The sequence below is a fragment of the Vigna radiata genome, unplaced genomic scaffold (assembly GCF_000741045.1).
Source record: "Vigna radiata var. radiata cultivar VC1973A unplaced genomic scaffold, Vradiata_ver6 scaffold_43, whole genome shotgun sequence".
NCBI lineage: Eukaryota > Viridiplantae > Streptophyta > Magnoliopsida > Fabales > Fabaceae > Vigna > Vigna radiata.
The window spans coordinates 573621-592315 of NW_014542924.1; the positions used below are offsets into that span (position 1 = coordinate 573621).

The following is an 18695-nucleotide window of genomic DNA, read 5'->3' on the forward strand; positions in this document are numbered from 1 at the left end:
GGCTGTAATTGTATAGCGGTATCTGAAAACATATCTTGAGGGCGCCCTAATGCGCTCATGGTATCATTATGAATATACAAACCAAAACTGTGAAAACCTAAAAAGATACATACCCAGTTAAGATGTGATATGATTGAATCACGATGTCTAAGGACACGATCTAATAGATCGTTGTATCGATGTGTCACTGTCAGGTCACATGGGCCTTTATATTTTTATATTTTGTCTAATTTGAGACAAATAAAAATAAAGAAACTCATTTTTTTCTACAAAATTAAACAACAAAGGAAATCTTTTAACCTAAATAATATGAATGATGAAACTATAAAAATTACTATTTCAATAATAAATATTTTTGTGAAAGTGATCTACACAAAAAATAGTTTCAGTACTTTCTCAACAATTCATAAGTTTTTGAAGTTAAATATTAAGATTTGGCATAAATCATCACTAAAGATTCACTTAAAGAGAAACAAATTTAAAGACAAGAATATAGAAAACATACATACTATTATTTCATTTAGTTAAATCTTCTAAAATTATTCGTGCATCAACTTTTTCCAAATCCTTCAGAGCAAAAAGCTATATTTAATTTAATCTTTTAATCATTTAATACAGGAACCAAATTGAAACAAAATAAAAATACAGAGATCAAATTGAGACAAAATAAAAATATAAGGGTAAATTTAAAACTAACACAATGACACGTGGCTTGGCAGTGCCACCTCACACTATCAATGCCATGTGATATAATGTCAACTTGACATGTGGTAATTTTTTTGTTTTTAAAAAAAATAATTAAAAAATATTTAAAAATTTAAGAAAGCCATGAACTGACACGTAACACATCTTTAAAGCTGTTAGTATGGAACTAATGACAAGAACCTAATTGTTTCAATTTTTTAAAAATAAAAACCCAATGGAAAAAAAAGAAGTAAGAGAGATATTTGAAAAAGTCACCAAAAATAGAGATTATGTAAATTATTAAACCCAAGTTTATTTTAGGTCTTTCAAATACTTGAGTCATCCATGAGAGTATTCACATGCAAAAAAGAGAACAAATAGACAAAAAGAGAATAAAAAACTAATTTACTTTAGAAAAGAAACTAATTAAATTATATTAAAGAGTTCACAGTAAATATCACTTAGTCTACCATCCTAGAGTAAAAAATAAGAAAACTCAAAAAAAAAATTAAGAAAACTCTAAAAAAGTATTTTAGAGAGATTACATATTTTTAAATATGAAACTTGTGTGTAAAATTTATATTTATACTTATTTTAATATTAAAATAATCAAATATCATTATTTTAAACATAATATTAATTCTAAAATATTATATTTTAAAATAATTTTGTTTAAAATTTTTTGTCTTTATCCAAATTAAAATTAAATTAAATTTTTATATAAATATTATATTGATATTTTTATTAAAATTTATATTTTTAATCAATGAATTATATATATATATATATATATATATATATATATATATTTATATTTATATTTATATATTATATTTTTGAAAGATGTAGTGATGTAATGTAGGCAGCATTATTATAGTGCTAGGCAATATGTAGAGTTAAGTAAAGCTTGTAACCTAATCTTACCGAAATGATGCGAAGAAGTTATTTAATTACTTTCCTTGAACGCTATACATGATTGCTGTGGGGAACATTCAGCCCGCAAAGTCTGAAAAATGACCAATATAAACTTTAGGAGCTTTCTCTTATGACTGTGCCATTCAGACCAAAATCATAAGCAAAAATACCACTTCAACATGATTCGTATGATTCTTATTCTTATTTTGGTTGAGTAAAGTTGGAAAAGGTGTAGCATTACCAAACAAATATTCTCAACCACAGTCAATTAAACACGAGTAAAATAAGATTACACATAAAACATGTTGTGTTCTTTAATTTAACCAAGCAGTCAAATTTGTCCTTGTATTGCTTGGATTGGATATAAAGCATAAAAAATGTATCACATCAAAGCGTTATATGATGGGCCCCCTCCAGAGGAAAATAGTTTACCAAACAATTGTAACACTTTGACAAAATCCCTCATCACTTCCTTATCTTTGAATTCATTAAAAATCGAATCTCCCTCATAATCAAAATTCATAAATGAGTTTTTGAATTAGTTCCCATAACACCTTTTTGAAATTTCCCATGCATTTTCTACGTGTTAGGTTAGGCTACCTGCCGAGACAAATTGCCTTGAGGAGTTGAGACACATTCAATCCACAAACCATTATAAATACACAACTTCCATTAACCCTCACAATACAAACACTTTAAGTAACTTAGTGTGTTTTAGCAAAACATGGCTTCGTTCTGTTCTAGATTAACTATGAGTTTGGTTCTGTTTCTCCTCGTACTGGGGTGTGTCAATGCACAACTTTCTACCGATTTTTACTACAGTTCTTGCCCAAAACTCCTCTCCACTGTGAGATCCACAGTGCAATCTGCCATTTCAAAGGAGACCCGTATGGGTGCTTCTCTCCTCCGCTTGTTCTTCCACGATTGCTTTGTCAATGTAATTTCCATGCACCTCTTTATGCATGCATATATTTTTGGTTCTTTTTAATAAGCCTAATTAACTCAATGAATACAGGGATGTGACGGTTCTATTCTTTTGGATGACACATCAAGCTTCACCGGGGAGAAGAACGCAAACCCCAACAGGAACTCTGCTCGTGGATATGAAGTCATTGACAACATAAAATCAGCCGTCGAGAAAGTCTGTCCGGGAGTTGTTTCCTGTGCAGATATCCTTGCCATTGCCGCCAGAGACTCTGTTCAAATCGTAAGGGCTCAAACAACCAACAAACTCAAATTAAACTAAATCTATCTCAATTATAATATGTTACTTGATTTTTATGTTTTATGGTTTTAGCTTGGAGGCCCCAGTTGGAATGTTAAACTTGGAAGAAGAGATTCTAGAACTGCTAGCCAATCTGCTGCCAACAATGGCATTCCTGCACCTACTTCAAACCTTAACCAACTCATCTCAAGATTCAGTGCTCTGGGACTTTCCACAAAGGATTTGGTCGCCTTGTCGGGTACATAATTTAATTACTAATTAATTAGATTTCAATGATATGGTCATTAATTTTTTTATCTTAACTAATTATTGGTTAGGTGGTCATACAATTGGACAAGCAAGGTGCACAAATTTCAGAGGCCGCATCTACAACGAGAGCAACATAGATAGCTCATTTGCGAGGACAAGGCAATCGAGCTGCCCCAGAACATCAGGGTCAGGGGACAACAATCTGGCACCCCTGGATGTTCAGACTCCGACCACATTTGACAACTACTACTTCAGGAACCTGGTTCAGAACAAGGGTCTTCTCCACTCTGACCAACAACTCTTCAATGGTGGCTCCACTGACTCCATAGTGCGTGGCTACAGCACCAATCCAACCTCCTTTTCCTCTGATTTTGTATCTGCAATTATCAAGATGGGAGACATTAGCCCCCTCACTGGCTCCAAAGGAGAAATCAGAAAGAACTGCAGAAGGATTAACTAAGTTTTAATATTCAGGCTACTACACACAAGCAACCAATTGAACTGTGTTTCAGATATGTGTGTAATAAGTTTTTAAAACACGTTTAGGTTGTACTTTCGATTCAGTCTCTACTTTGGTGTGTTCTACTTCCCTCTACTTTTCTTTCTTTTTACTTTATCAAGGATTGGTTTCATGTACTGAGTTTGCTTTTCATTTTCCCTTTATAACATATTCCATCCCAATTCAGTTTTCTTGTTCCTATTCAATTACGAGTATGCACCTTTTCAAGCTTATCAACTTCTTTTAAATTAGATAAGCAAAAATTGAAAAACATATTAATTCCAACATCTATATATATTAAATAATCATGCACCCCTAGGTCATTTTCGAACACTCTCTCATCTTCTTCAGCTTTTTTCTTCTTGTTCTACATGATTCGTTCAATAGCAGTGTTCATGGTCTGTCTTCATTCTTCATCTCATCTCATTTATTTTCATTTTCGTTTACTTGTTCATTTTATATTTATTTCGTTTGAAATATTATATTTATTTTTCTTATATTTTTCATGTACCAAATTTTAAAATTTAATTTCAAAAAACCACTATATTTCAAAATCCAGATTATTCGGAAACTCACATTATTTTAATATTGGTTTAATACCTATTTTGGTCCCTCTTTTCGGGGGTTTATTCAAAGTGGTCATCCCTTTTTTAAAAAGTTCACTAAAGTCCTACTTTTTGCAAAAACTGTGCAAGTTAGTCCTTTTTATTAACGACGTTAATTCTGATAACGGCAAAACTGCTAGCTGGCAAATATTTGATGACTTGTACAAATAAAATTCGTTGTAGTCCTCATATTGGTTTAAAAATGTTTATTGTGGTCCTCGTGTTGGTTTAAAAATGTTTATTGTGGTCCCCCTTTAAAAATGTTTATTGTGGGTGTTTTAGCAGCATGCAGCCATGCTGGAATGCTCGATCAAGCGCTCAACTACTTAGAGACAGGAAGCGGCTTCACAAATTTGTCAATGGAAAATGCTCTTGTGGAAATTTTTGTGGTTTCTCTGAAAGCAGCAGCTAAAATTTCATGTGTTGCAATTCAAAACTGATGAGTTCTTTTTTCACATCTCCACACTTACTAATATAACACGTGCACTACAAGAAATAATAGAGTTACATACGGATTATTATATACGGATTTAGAGTCGTATGTAAATTAGCTATTATATACGGAAATTATATACGGATGTTAGAAAAAGACTTTATATACGGATTTTTATATACGGATTATCCGTATATAAATTCCGTATATAATGTTGGCACGGGTGGCGGGAAAGTTATCCAAGGACAAAATCCGTATATAATCTGCATTATCCGTATATAGCTAGAACCAAGTGTTAGCTGCAGATGTTATATACGGATATGAGAAATAAGTTTTTTTAAAAAAAGAATTCATGATTAAGTGAAGTTGGAACCCGGTATTCACACTCATTCTGAACCTCTCTCGAGCTCGCACACACAAAGCACTCTCTCAAACCCTAACACTCGCGATTTCTCCCTCTCATTCCAAAATCACTTGCGATTTCTCCTTCTCCCTCCCATTGGCAGCCTCACAGATCACTCGCGAGTCCACTGATAATTGCCTTTCTATCGTTTGTTCTTCGATTTCCATTTATTAAATCTTCATTTTCGCCGTTTAAACATTTTGTACCGATCAATCTTGTGTTTGAATTGATTAATCGGTTCATATTAAGTTTCTTTCCATTTTTAGGGTTCCTTCGGTCTTGATTAGGGTTCGTCCTCCATTTTAGAGTTTTTCCCCAATAGTTCTAGCTTTTATCCGTTCGTTTAGGGTTTTCTAACATTTTCTTCCGTTCATTCTCTGTTTCACTCTCCATCTCGAGTTCGTCTCGTTATTCCACTACGTTTACTCATCAAGGAAGCTTCGAAGGAGTTTGAGTCGAGTCCACATCACTCTTCTGGTCATCTTCTTGGAAGCTCTTCTATCGAGTGGTATTAAGATCAAGGACAAGCACACTACATGAGATAAGTATTGCTTTCCTTATTTCTATTAATTTGTCTTGAATTGATTCCAGTTGATTGTTCTCTGTTTTGAGTTTTGCATATCTGCTTGTTGAGTTTTCTTCAATTTTTTCGCGTTGTTAATTTTACTTTTCCTTTGATGTATTGATCTGTTGTAAGCTGCGTTTTGTTTTCATTCATTGCTGTCTTGAGTTCTATTTTGTTATTTTGCTCATAAACTGTTTGTTTAAATGTCTAAGAGAGCTAATATGAAAATGTTCATTCTTGAATCAAGCCTAGCATTCGCGTTCCTCTTTTCTTTTTTCTTATTCTCTCTTTTCATTTCTTCTTCCTCACCTAGAAGCCATCAAATCCTAGGAACCCATTATGCAATGGGACGTGAGAGGAAGCAATTATGTTCGGAGAGAAATGGAATTATCAGAGTTAAGAAGGGAATGAGTGGGAGAAGAAGAGGAAATCACAGTAAGGAAAGGTAAAAAAAAGTCTCAGATAACGAAAATAGGAGAACAAAACAAAGGCCAAGGTATGGGGGAGTTATATTGCTTTTGATCTTGTATCTTTTTGTTCTATGAATTGTAATGGTGTCTTTGGATTCTGGAATTTATATAATATAATTGATAATAACTGAAATAAGTGTATGAATGTATTTATTCTGAGAAATAGATGTGTGTATTTATTCATGTGTTGCAATGCAAAACTGATGAGTTCTTTTTTCACATCTCCACACTTACTAATATAACACGTGAAACTACACTAATAAACTTCAAATTATTGTGATTGTAGTTTCCCAAAAGGTTAGCGCATGGATTACTAGATCACACGTGAAATCTTTAACATGTATTAAACAATGTACAAATGGCTTACCCTTCTAAGATGGCATGATGATCTTGGCTCCGCAAAACATGTGAGACATCAGATTTCTTTAGTTTACTGACAGGTTTTTTTTAGTAAAAGGGGACCACAATAAACATTTTTAAACCAACACGAGGACAACAATAAACATTTTTAAACTAATATGAGGATTACAACGAATTTTATTTGTACAGGTCATCAAATATTTGTCAGCTAGCAGTTTTGCCGTTAGCAAAAAGAACTAACTTGCACAGTTTTTGCAAAAAGTAGGACTTTGGTGAACTTTTTAAAAAAGGGAGGACCACTTTGAACAAACCCCCCAAAAAGAGGGACCAAAATAGGCATTAAACCTTTAATATTTGGTTTATGAACTCACGAAATTTAGAAACTTAGTTTAGAAACTAAAAGGATTTTGGAATTCAATTTGAAAACTCTATCAAATTTTGAAATCCTATAAACATTTCTCTTGAATTTCGAAATACATAAACATTTCTCCTATATTTAAAAATTTGGTATTTTTTTACTCAGATTTTGAAATCAAATAAACACTTCTCTTCATATTTTGAAATCTGTATGGTATAGAGGATAGACCGAGCGGTTAACATTTGTAACTATTCGGTTTATTCCTTCTCTCGAGATCAAGCATGTTAAATGTTGTGTCAACGCTTAAGTTATTGATAATTGGGCTATAATTGGATCAGTGTTTGAAGATATTATGTTAGGCCATAATTGGGTAAGTGCTCAAGATATTGTTATTGGGCCAATGGATTGAGCAAATAAAACAAGTTAATAAACTAATAATGATTAAAGATATTGATAACTGACTGAAGGTCAAGGAAGTTGTTAATGAGTAACAGACCGAAATTAAAGGTAAAATCGTTTCAATGGACTATGACAGTTTAGGGTCCAGGAAATAACTTATAAATAAAAGGCTAAGCCGCAAAGGTAAGCAGCTTTGAACTAATTGTGAGTACTCACTCTATATTAAATATTATCACTATTATCACACAAAGTTACTGACTTGAGCGTCAAAGTGTCTTTTGCAGGTACCCTCCCACTAGGCTCGGATGAGAAGAATTTGAAGAAGGAGGTTCAGAGGTTAGAAAATGAGGAAGGCAACAACAGAAAGGTGTGTCTCTTGGCCCTACACAATTATATGCAGAAACATTTTGACGCCTACCGTGGGGCCGAGCGGCATCCCCTGTAACCACAAGGAACCAGACAAGGACACAGTCTCAACATCATTATGTCTACCAGACTCTTACGTATTGATCCTAATTGTAGAAACTCTCATCATCAACGTCAACAAGCTTCTGCTACTTTACAGATAACTATTTTAATATAACCATCTTAAATTCATTTTATTATATGATTTAATACTTCTAAAGCATTTGGAATATTCGTGTTATCCATCTCAACATATAAAAGCATCCCTTGTAATCAATGCATTCGGCACTTGCAAGCATTCAGCGTTATTTAAATATACATATATCTTGATAACTATTTTCTATATAATCATCCTAAATTTATATTATTATTTTCTAAATGATTTAATTTAAATATATTAATTCAATATTATAATATTGTTTAAGATTTATTCAGAGTCTAATGACGCACTCACCGCTTAGCCAAATTTGGCATCAAGGGTTCAACTATTCAGTCATTCATCCATTCAGCCTCAACTACTCGGCCTTCCATGGCCTCAGTACTTAGCCAAATTTGGCATCAAGTGTTCAACTATTCAACAATTCGGTCATTCGGCCTCAACTGCTCGGCCATCCATGGCCTCAAGTACTTAGCCAAATTTGACATTAAGTGTTCAACCATTCAGCCATTCAACCTCAGAGATATTCAGTCATTCGGCCTCAATTGCTCGACCTTTCATGGCCTCAGGTACTTAGCCAAATTTGGTGTCAAGTGTTCAACCATTCGGCCATTCGGCCTCACAGGTATTCATCCCTTCGACCTCAACTGTTCGACCTTTCATGGCCTCAGGTACTTAGCCAAATTTGACGTTAAGTATTCAACCATTTGACCTCAAAGATATTCGACTATGTGGCCTCAACTGCTTGGCCTTTCTTGGCCTGATAAGGATGAAAAATACATGTTTTCAAACTTATTAATTAGCTCAAATTCGTATTTATTCATGAAATAATTGTTTCCTCATAGAAAAAGTTGTAATTAGAAGTAGGAAAGTTGTGTAATAAATTGTACAGGAATTTATACATCAAGTGGAGTGCTATTAGATGTTTCTCACTAAGCCAACATTAAATCGCTCAGTTGAAAAGAGTTTTATTTGCTCAACACATCAACTCAACTCGCTGAGCGAATAAAGGGCGGTTAAAGATATGCGGTTGAATATTCGCTTAGCGTATGGGAGTTGTGCGCTTAGCGAATTAGTTAAATTGATATAATTGTGATATAATTTGCTTGTTCAATATATCGTTGTTCGTTCATATGTTATTTCTTGAATTTACTATCATTGTATGGAAATATAAATTTATTTGAATGTCTCTGATTATTGGAAAGTTACTTTGAACATGGACCTAGATAGAGCACCTAAGTGATTTGGAATCTAGAGATAGACTCAATAACTTGGTCATTCTTAGTATCAGACTTAATGCAAATTGTATGTTAAATTGACTAAGGGATTGACATTTTGATATATAAATTTAGAACTACTTGCTAAGGGATTATGACTAGTATGCCTTGATGCGAATGTTTGAGTGAAATAATGATATATTGTACAAATTTTTATCTTCATATGATTCATGAAACCCAATTCCAACGAAGCTTTTTTTAAACTTTCAATATCAGTTTTTAATATTTTGTTAATTTCATTACGTTTAATTTACATTAATCAAATTTCCATCGTTGCTAAATCGGTTGTGGTAAATAATTTCAATTAGATAACGTAACTCAATTCCCTTGGGAGAACTATACTTTGAACTTACTCTTTGTTACTTGGAACAATTTGGTATACTTTCCAAAAAAGGTTATCAAGTTTTTGGCGGCATTGTCGGGGAATTTATTATTAATGTTAATTCAATTGAATTATTGCTTACCAATTTCAATTTTGTTTCATTATATGTATATATCCATTGTCATTTAGTTTTTGTAAGAAACTGTTGAAGTTTATGTGTTGGTAAGTTCTGTGTTTCGTTGTTAAATGTAATGTGTTGTAATGTATGTTTAATATTGTTTTATTCGCTAAGCATATATATATGATGCGCTAAGCGAATATATTTGTCAGTATCTAGAATAAGGTGAGCGAATTAATGGGAAGGAGATTTAATTCGCTGAATGGATTTGTGAGAGCGAATTTGTTAGATGAGTGGATAAAAAAATATCTTTTTTAGTTTTATTCGCTTAGCGCATATATCTAATGCACTCAGCGAATGAAAAATTGCATTTTTATTCACTTAGCGTGCAACTCCAGTGCGATTAGCGAATAAACACAAATGTTAAAAAAAAAATTGCTCAACGAATTTCTCACTACAACTTTCGTTCTGTTGGTCACCTTGTTCGTTCAACGAATAGTTTCTAACTTTGTGCCATCCTCACCATATGTTCAATATTCTTTTGTGTTTAGCAAATATTCTGCAAATGGCTTCTCCTAAGATCACCACTGGATCTCATCTCATTTATTTTCATTTTCGTTTACCTTGTTATTTTTGTGTTTCATTTGAAAATTTATATTTATTTTGTTTGAAATTTTATAATTATTTTTATTATATTTTTTATGTACCAAATTTTAAAATTCAGTTTTGAAAAATCACCATATTTCAAAATTGAGTTTAGAAAATTCATAGGATTTCAATATTTGGTTTAAGAACTCACAAAATTTAAAAACTTGATTTAGAAACTAATTAGATTTCGAAATTCAATCTAAAAACTTGTCAAATTTTAAAATATAGTAAACATTTCTTTTGAATTTCAAAATATATAAACATTTTCCCCGTATTTCAAAATTCGATAATTATTTATTCACATGTATTGAAATCCGAAAGACACTTCTTTTCATATTTTGAAATCTAATATTGATTTCATAATATTTTTTTCTATTTTTTAAACTTTTCTGTTTTTATTTTTTAAATTTGTTTTACTTGTTTTGTTTTAATATATTAAAAAGTAAAAAATTCAAAAAAATTAAAAATAAAAATTAAAAAAAAATAATAAAATCAATATCAAATTTTGAAATATGAAAGAAATCTATATCAGATTTTAAAATTAAGTGAGTTTTCAAACTAAGTTTCGAAATTTGATGAAATTTTAAATCAAATTTTGAAATAAAATGAGTTTTTAAATTAGATTTCAAAATGGCTTAATACCTCCCTTGGTCCTCGTATTTGTGTGAAAATCTCAGTTCAGTCCTCAAGTTTTGAACTGTCTCAATTGGGTCATAATTTTTGTAAAAATGCACACATTTTACCCCAATCGTTAACTGATCTCAAACGACGTTAAGTTTAGCTGACGTGGTAGCCAGAGGACATGCTGACGTGTATTATTTAATTATATGAATTATTTTTTAAAATAAGCAGTGTTTCACGTGACACAATGCCTATTATTTAGTTTATTTGAATTAGGGATTTTATTCATCTCTCTGAGAATCAAGGATTTTACACAGATTATCTCGTCTGCTCAAAAAATAAAGTCACCGGAAAACTCGCATAACCAGTGCAATCAGTCTCACAGCCTTTTTTACAAATGAACCAACTTGGTAATCTATAGGTTCATCACCAGCCTTTAAGCTATTTATTCCACTGATAGCAGAAGATAATTGTTGCACAGTGAGATCAGTTAGCGATTGAGGTAAAATGTGTACATTTTTACAAAAATTATGACCCAATTGAGACAGTTCAAAACTTGAGGACTGAACTGAGATTTTCACACAAATACGAAGACCAAGAAGGGATTAAGCCAACACATCAGCATACCACGTCAGCTAAACTTAACGCCGTTTGAGATCAGTTAACGAGGTAAAATGTGTGCAATTTTACAAAAATTATGACCCAATTGAAACCGTTCAAAACTTAAGGACCGAATTGAGATTTTCACACAAATACGAGGACCAAGGAAGGTATTAAGCCTTTCAAAATCTAATAAGTTTTCCATATTAAATTTTAAAATTTGATGATTTTCTTAAATCAGATTTTAAAATTTGATACATGCAAAATATAATAAAAATAAATATAAAATTTCAAACAACATTGATATAAAATTTCAAATGAAATAAATATAAAATTTCAAACCAACAAATACAAACGAGATGAACGAAAACAAAAATGAACAGGTGAGATGAAAGAAAAATGAAGTAAAACCACCGTCATTGCTATTGAACAAAGAATGTTGAACAAAGAAAATGAAAGAGAAAAGAAAATACATTGAAAAATCATTTAAGGATGTTTGGTCATTTGGTAAATATAGACGCAACAGTAAATATGTTTGCTAAGGAGTACTTACTACTTACCTGATTTATTTTATATTTTATATATAATTTTTGAAAATTAAATTTGTCTTAACAATTTGGAGTTACGGAATAAAACTTGAAGGTGCAAAAAGAAAGCCCACTGAAAGGTATACACTTTAGAGGGTCTTGGAAACATCTTCTTGTGTGACCAATAAATGAAAGACACGGCCTTCAAATGTTGAGTTTTCACCTAATATAAATATCTGTATGTATTGAAAAGCTTATATTGATTTTAATTATAATTTTTTTCAAAATTAATCAAAGACTATTTACTATTAACATTGTGCAGAAAAAAAAATTACAATATTATACAAGGGGCTGATAAGTTTAAATTTTGAGACACGATTGCTAGGATTCTCTCTGTTACTATTTTTATTTTTCTTTTGTTTCTTTTGTCTTATTTTTGTCACTATTTTTAGATTTTAACATGTGAATGTAAATATGAAAATTTTATTATAATATAATAATTTGATTTTTACTTTCATTAGCACAAAATCCTGTATTATTATACTTGAACATATTTTGAATTGGATTAAGATACTCTCTAGTATAAATAAACTCTATAAGATCTCAATAAATATATATATATATATATATATATATATATATATATATATATATATATATATATTAATTTTCATATTTGAGAACTTTAAAATATAAAGAAGAGGAAGTTTGAATTCATTACAGAAATTGAAATCTAAATAAATATTTGACATGATCTCTAACTGAAATTTTAAAGTAATAATTTTTATGAATTTTTTCTCATATATTACTTAACTTTATTACCATTAGATTCAAATAACGAATGAGATATACTGAAAAAAAAAAAAAAGTTTAGCGATGCATCAAAACAGAACATATAAATATCGTAACATGAATATATGATGCAACTTGAGATGAATACTCAAAATCAAATATAGCAAATAAGAGATGAATACCTTTACTTTCTTACAATTTGAGAACACTCATAGCTTTCAAACTTTTGATCAACACGCACAGGTAGACAAATATAGATTTTCGATGATGATCATGATCTTCCAGTCACACTTGTCGTGGTGCAGATCAAATTAGAACAGTTTAACCCACTTTCTTGAAATAATATGTGTAAGTAACCTAATTTGAACCTTGATTCTTCAAGACACTTCTTGAACGTTCCTGTAATCAAAACTGAATGAAACAATTAGCATATGAAAGTGATTGCAATTATATGTTTTGAAACAGAGCTCAAGACGTATATATATAAGATTTTCTTAATCTTGACGCAATTTAATCGAAAAAGATATTTATGTAATTTGTTAAGCTTTTGTTTCTGTTTTGCTTCTATTTTAACAAATTATCAAGCATGTAATCAACTATATATTCATATTAGCTAGTTATGAATTCATTTGACCGTTATGATAGTTCATGCTATCAAATGAAATGGATTTAAACAAGTAAATTGATTTAACCGATTATACAACTTATGTAATCGATTAACCTTATACTTAAGAAAATTTTCAATCCAATTTCCATTTTAAACATATCAACACTCTAAGGAATCCTATAATGGCATAATTTTCTGTTTTAATCGATTAGACAACTAATGTAATCGATCACTACAAGTAGTTTATCCTTGTTAAGCATACAATGATATCTTGAGAAATCATGGAGCATGGGTTGAAGAGTGGTGTAGGATATCTAGGCCATTGTATTCGGCCATGTAGTATAGGTTTGTTTAAGGCTTATATTAAGGCCTAAGTAGCATAGGATTTTCGTTAAGGTAGACATCCAAAACAAGTGAAAAGTGTGTGTCATGTCTCATGCTTCCATTAGGGAGAATTTACTTTTAGGAATGGCCACATGGCACCCTAGGAGTAGAGAGGATTTCTTTTTGGAAGTGTCACATGTCCCTCCATCATTAGAGAGATTTGCTTTTAGTAGTGACCTCATAACACTCTAGGAATGGAGAGGATTGTGTTTTGTGAGTGGCCACATGTCCTCCCATCATCGAAGAGGATTGTGAACACTTTTCTACTCCTTAGAAAGCCTTATCTTTTACCAATGAGAGCAAAGGTGGAAGATCATGCTTTTAGGGTTAGAAGTAGACACCCTTGGCCTATAAATATAATGTTATGCTACCAAATTATGGTCATACACTTCTTAGATCAAGACTAGAGCAACCCTTGAGGCCCCTCTAGTCTCTTTCCTCCTTGAGTTGACCTCACCATTCTTGGAGCTATCAAACACAACTTCACCATCACCATATCCACCAAAATCGTGAGCATATCACCTTGTCCAGGCCTAGTTACGTAATCTTGGTCCTTTTCCCACTCCATTTCTGCATCCACCATCCAAGGAAACACCTTCTTCTTGCACATCTCCTAGTTTTAGCCCAACCTAGCTAAGGAGGTTGATATCATGTGGTATCAAAAGCCTTGGTTCTTCAAGAGCTAAGTTTCGTTGGTTTCCCTATCTATCTTTATTTTCTTATGTGTTTATGTGTTGTTCTTGCCATAATCTTGTTACCATTTTTGTTGTTTTTATGGTTCTATTTTCTTCTACTCTTGGAACCATTCATCTTTTCCACTAGGTGTTCTTGTGTATTTTATGTTCTGTGTCTTTTCCATTTCTGAATCATTCCTCACTAATTTTATGGGTTATATATGTTATTTCGTGTCATTTTAACGCTTGAATCCATCCATGTTGTCTAGAAGTCATGTTTAGTCCTTTACTTATCTTTATTTCCAAGTTAAACCTTAAAAAATTAACCAAAAATATATGCTTGTGAGTTTTTCGAAACTGCACCTTTTGGGAAACTTTGAGTGCTTTTTCTTTGCATATTTGAGTTCATATTTTTTGTAAGTTCTTCAACAAATTGATAGAGTTAGATATCATAAATGTCATTTTTGAGTTTCTTGCTAAAATTTTGATTATAGTAGGACTTCTTTACCATTTTGTGTGTGTAACCTTATACACCTTTAAAGAAATCTTTAAAATCTAATTTGTGATGTATGATTGTGTGATTTATGTTCTAGAAAGTTACAAGAAAAACAAGAGACAAAATATCAAAAAGTACAAAAAGCATAAAGCAAGATACATTGCACACTACCACCACTACTTTTTGGTGTGCATTTGTATGATGATTTGGTGGCTATTTTGCACCTGAAATTAACATCCCAAACCTCTGTTCTAGTAGCTAGTCTAAGCCGTTTGTTGCTACAAAGTTGGTTTAGTGCTACATATGTGCTTAAAAATTGGCTAAAGGACAAAAAACATTTTTTCTACTTTAGTAATTTTTTAGCTTTTGTGATCTTTTCTAGAGCTTTTCCTTAGGAATTTATTTTGTGTGTTGAATCTTTATTCTGAACCATTTAATTGCTTGCTTGCTCCTTGCTAATCTTGGTTTTGTCACCTAAAAATTCCATTTCAGATAACCTTGTTCATTTTGACCTTTTCATGCTTTTCGCCTTAACTCTTTTCGATTTTTGGTGTGTTAAACTCTTTTGGTGTAGGTTTTTAGCCTTATGGTGAGCTAACATCCTTGGAGGTAGCCTCTTAGGTGAAAAAGGCCTTAGAAAGAGCTTGAAGTCTTGGTTGAAAACAAGAAGATAAGAAAATATATACTTCGTGAGGAAGAAAGATTTAATTGTATTTTCTTAAATTGTAAAATTGTTTTTGCTTTCTCTTTTGGTTTGCATATTTTGGCTTATTAGGTATTTGTCCTATCAAGAACATTGGCCAATTGTTCTTAAGCGTTATTTGTAGTTGGTGGGTTAGAGGGAACCAAAGTTCCTTTTAATTCATCATTAGGTCGTATAGTGTATGTTGATAGGGGAAGCTATGTGAAAGCTAAAACCATGTATCCCATATGTGTTTTTGATGATGACAACAACATAAATGTTTTAATAGTTTCTTGCACATATTAAGCAAAGTTGTTGATTATATATTTGATTGTGCTTGAACTATATGTTATGCATATTCATTGTGTTTATACATCAGTGATTATATCTGTGATATGCATATTCATTGGTTAAGGTTGATAAAACTCTTTGCACCCTACATATCTGGATGAATAAATTGTTTACACAGTTTATAAAATCTGTTTCAATTCATTTGATATCAGTACATGATTAATTGTGGAAAACTGCTAGTTTTGACCGATTACATTTTGTGGATAATTGATTAAAACTCGTGTCTTTGCTTATACTTGATTATTGAGTGCATTGATGAGTTTTGAATAAAATTTTTTCTAATATCTTTAAGTATGGTACTTAACCGATTCCACTCTTTTCTTAATCAGCTAAAACATGTGTGCATTGAAAACTTGTTTTTTGATTAGTCATAACTACCACAACGATCATATTTTTAAATGTTGTGACTTGCATTAATTAAATAATCGATTACATGCAACGCTGAATCTGTTAAATGTGAAAAATGTAATTCTGTTAGGGATGTATTAATTGCTTAAATGATTACATTAATAACGTAACCGATTAAATTGCATCAGCATTGTTATATCTAGTAATAGACGCATAGCTCTTTGCATTAAACAACTTTTTGAAAGACTTATAAAAAATTCAATCGTTCTTCTTCCTGGCAAAGTACAAGAACTCCTCGTTCTTCTTCCCGGCAACACGCACAGGGAACAACAACACAACGTTTGCGAATCTTTTCCTGATCACACAACAAGCACCTCAATTGTGCAGAACGATCAACCTCTTCAAAACAGTTAAGCTTGTCTCTCAAGAAATCTTCAAGAATAGTACACCACTTCAAGTTTTTGTTTCTTGGATCATTTTATCACCTCTGTAATAGATTAAAAGCAGTCAAAGAAATTAATTGAATGTTCAGTTAATGTAATCGATTTTCATTAAATGCTTAGTCAACACATTTAAAAATATGACCATTGAAACAATTATGATAAGCATGAAACAATTTTCAAATCTTTAATAGACTTAATTGAATACATAATCCATGTAATGGGTTAAGCTTCAACACTTAGCATAATTTTGAAAACCTTTCTTTCCAAAATCCATCACAACGCATTTGAAAAAGATATGTGCAAACACACGAGTTTTAATCGATTTACCAACTAATGTAATCGATTCAAAACTAGTTGTTTTGCCACAGTTTAAAACTCAAGTTGTATGATGACTTTAATTGATTATCACAACACTGTAAATGATTAAGTCATACAGATATGCTTTTGTGCATGTGATTTTTCTATTTCAAAAACATATATTGTGCATACACAGATATGATCAATTTATGAACACAGTCGTATGCATCGATCAACACAATATGTTAAATGTGACAATCACAATATGCATATGCAAATTTTACAGTAAGCATAAGCACATATAACACAGTACACAATACACATACATGTGTTTTTATTAATAATGTGTTGTCATCAAAAAAACAAACATCAGGAGTGGGTTTAGCTAACATTGTGCTCCCCCTATCAATAAAAGCTTGAAAAATACTTGAAACAATGCTTAAAATGTTACAAAATCAAGAGCTGGAAAAAATGGACTTGTGCACTCCAAAATTGTGTGGAAAAATGGCTTGCTTGGTGTTGAAATATTGTTGGATTATAAGGGCATAATGCATGTTTGAATTCCACTTTTGAAGTCAATTCAACACTTTCTCCCCTTCCTAAGATGCTACCCTGTTGGAGAAGAGATTTTGTTGCTTGGATATTGATAAGTTGTCGTTGAAGCTATCAAATTAATACTACTTTTCAAGGCAACTTCACTATTGCCTAGTAGTATTCAAAAAAGTAGATAGGGCTAAAGTAACCTTAAGTCGTCTCCCAACGAACACAGAATTGCTTTCGAATATCTGCCTCTTATGAATGCTATGCAATGCTTATGAGTAAAAGTGAGAATGTTTAAAGAATGTTGTAGAGCAAAGAGGAAACTTAAAAACAATTATGAAGAAACAGGCTAATTCCACTACTTTTCCAAAATAGATTCATCATTGGTTATTCTCAAATCATTGTTCAATCGATTATTGTTTAAGTTTCAAATTAATNAAAGTACATTCTTAATTAATTTGAGGGCGNTCATGCAGTTAATCAAAGTACATTCTCAATCAAATGCAAGACCTTTCTAGATTATTCACAATAAATTCAACCAAAGTACATTCTCAATCAATTTTATTGTGTTTAATCATGTNTATTCTTAAATCTCCTAANCAAATTAAAAGCTAACCAATCAAAGTAAATTCTCAATTGATTATAGTTTAAATTATTACTACCAACCAAAGTACATTCTCAATTGATAGTAAAAACCATTTAATCGTATGAAAGTTCCTAAATTCAATCAAAGTAGATTCTCAATTAAACCTAGAAACCCTAGAACTCATATAATTAATATCCATGTATATTCAAACACATTTTGATGCAAAAATATTTGCTTTTAATATGATAGAGAGATGAAAGACATAAAAAGAGACCAACTTAAATCAATAATCAAAATAAACAATTGCATTGATTCACTTAACCTCAGAATCCATAATGAAATTACAGCAGAATAGCCCTAGATGCTTAGCTCTCCATAAATGGAGTTGAATACATGATGAAATATATAAGAGAGAGGAGTGGAGTGGTGAATGAATGTATGCTCTTTCTGTCTCCCCTGAATCTCTTTATATAAGCTTGATTGGGCTTGGACTCTGAATATTCAATCAAAAGAATCTTTTATCTTATATCTTCCAAATATCTAAGAGATTTAGATAATTATATCATTATTTGGAAGATATTTTATGTTGATATTCCCAAATTAAATTAATTCCAACAACTGAATTTTATCTTTTATATTTTCTGACTTTCCAAAA

General features: G+C 31.4%; 1 protein-coding gene across 1 annotated transcript; it reads left to right on the forward strand.

The window, feature by feature from the left end:
- The first annotated feature begins 2278 nt into the window (after positions 1–2278).
- On the forward strand, positions 2279–3778 carry LOC106752718 (peroxidase P7). The gene is made up of 4 exons (XM_014634451.2): positions 2279–2536; positions 2615–2806; positions 2897–3062; positions 3142–3778. Exons 1-4 carry the CDS (start codon positions 2324–2326, stop codon positions 3531–3533), a joined length of 963 nt encoding a protein of 320 aa, XP_014489937.1. The 5' UTR covers positions 2279–2323; the 3' UTR covers positions 3534–3778.
- The last annotated feature ends 14917 nt before the right edge of the window (positions 3779–18695 follow it).

Coding starts and splice junctions, on each gene's coding strand:
- LOC106752718 (XM_014634451.2), top strand. CDS start 2,324: ATGGCTTCGTTCTGTTCTAGATTAACTATGAGTTTGGTTCTGTTTCTC. Junction 2,807..2,896: donor CCAGAGACTCTGTTCAAATC/GTAAGGGCTCAA, acceptor TTATGGTTTTAG/CTTGGAGGCCCCAGTTGGAA. Junction 3,063..3,141: donor GGATTTGGTCGCCTTGTCGG/GTACATAATTTA, acceptor ATTATTGGTTAG/GTGGTCATACAATTGGACAA.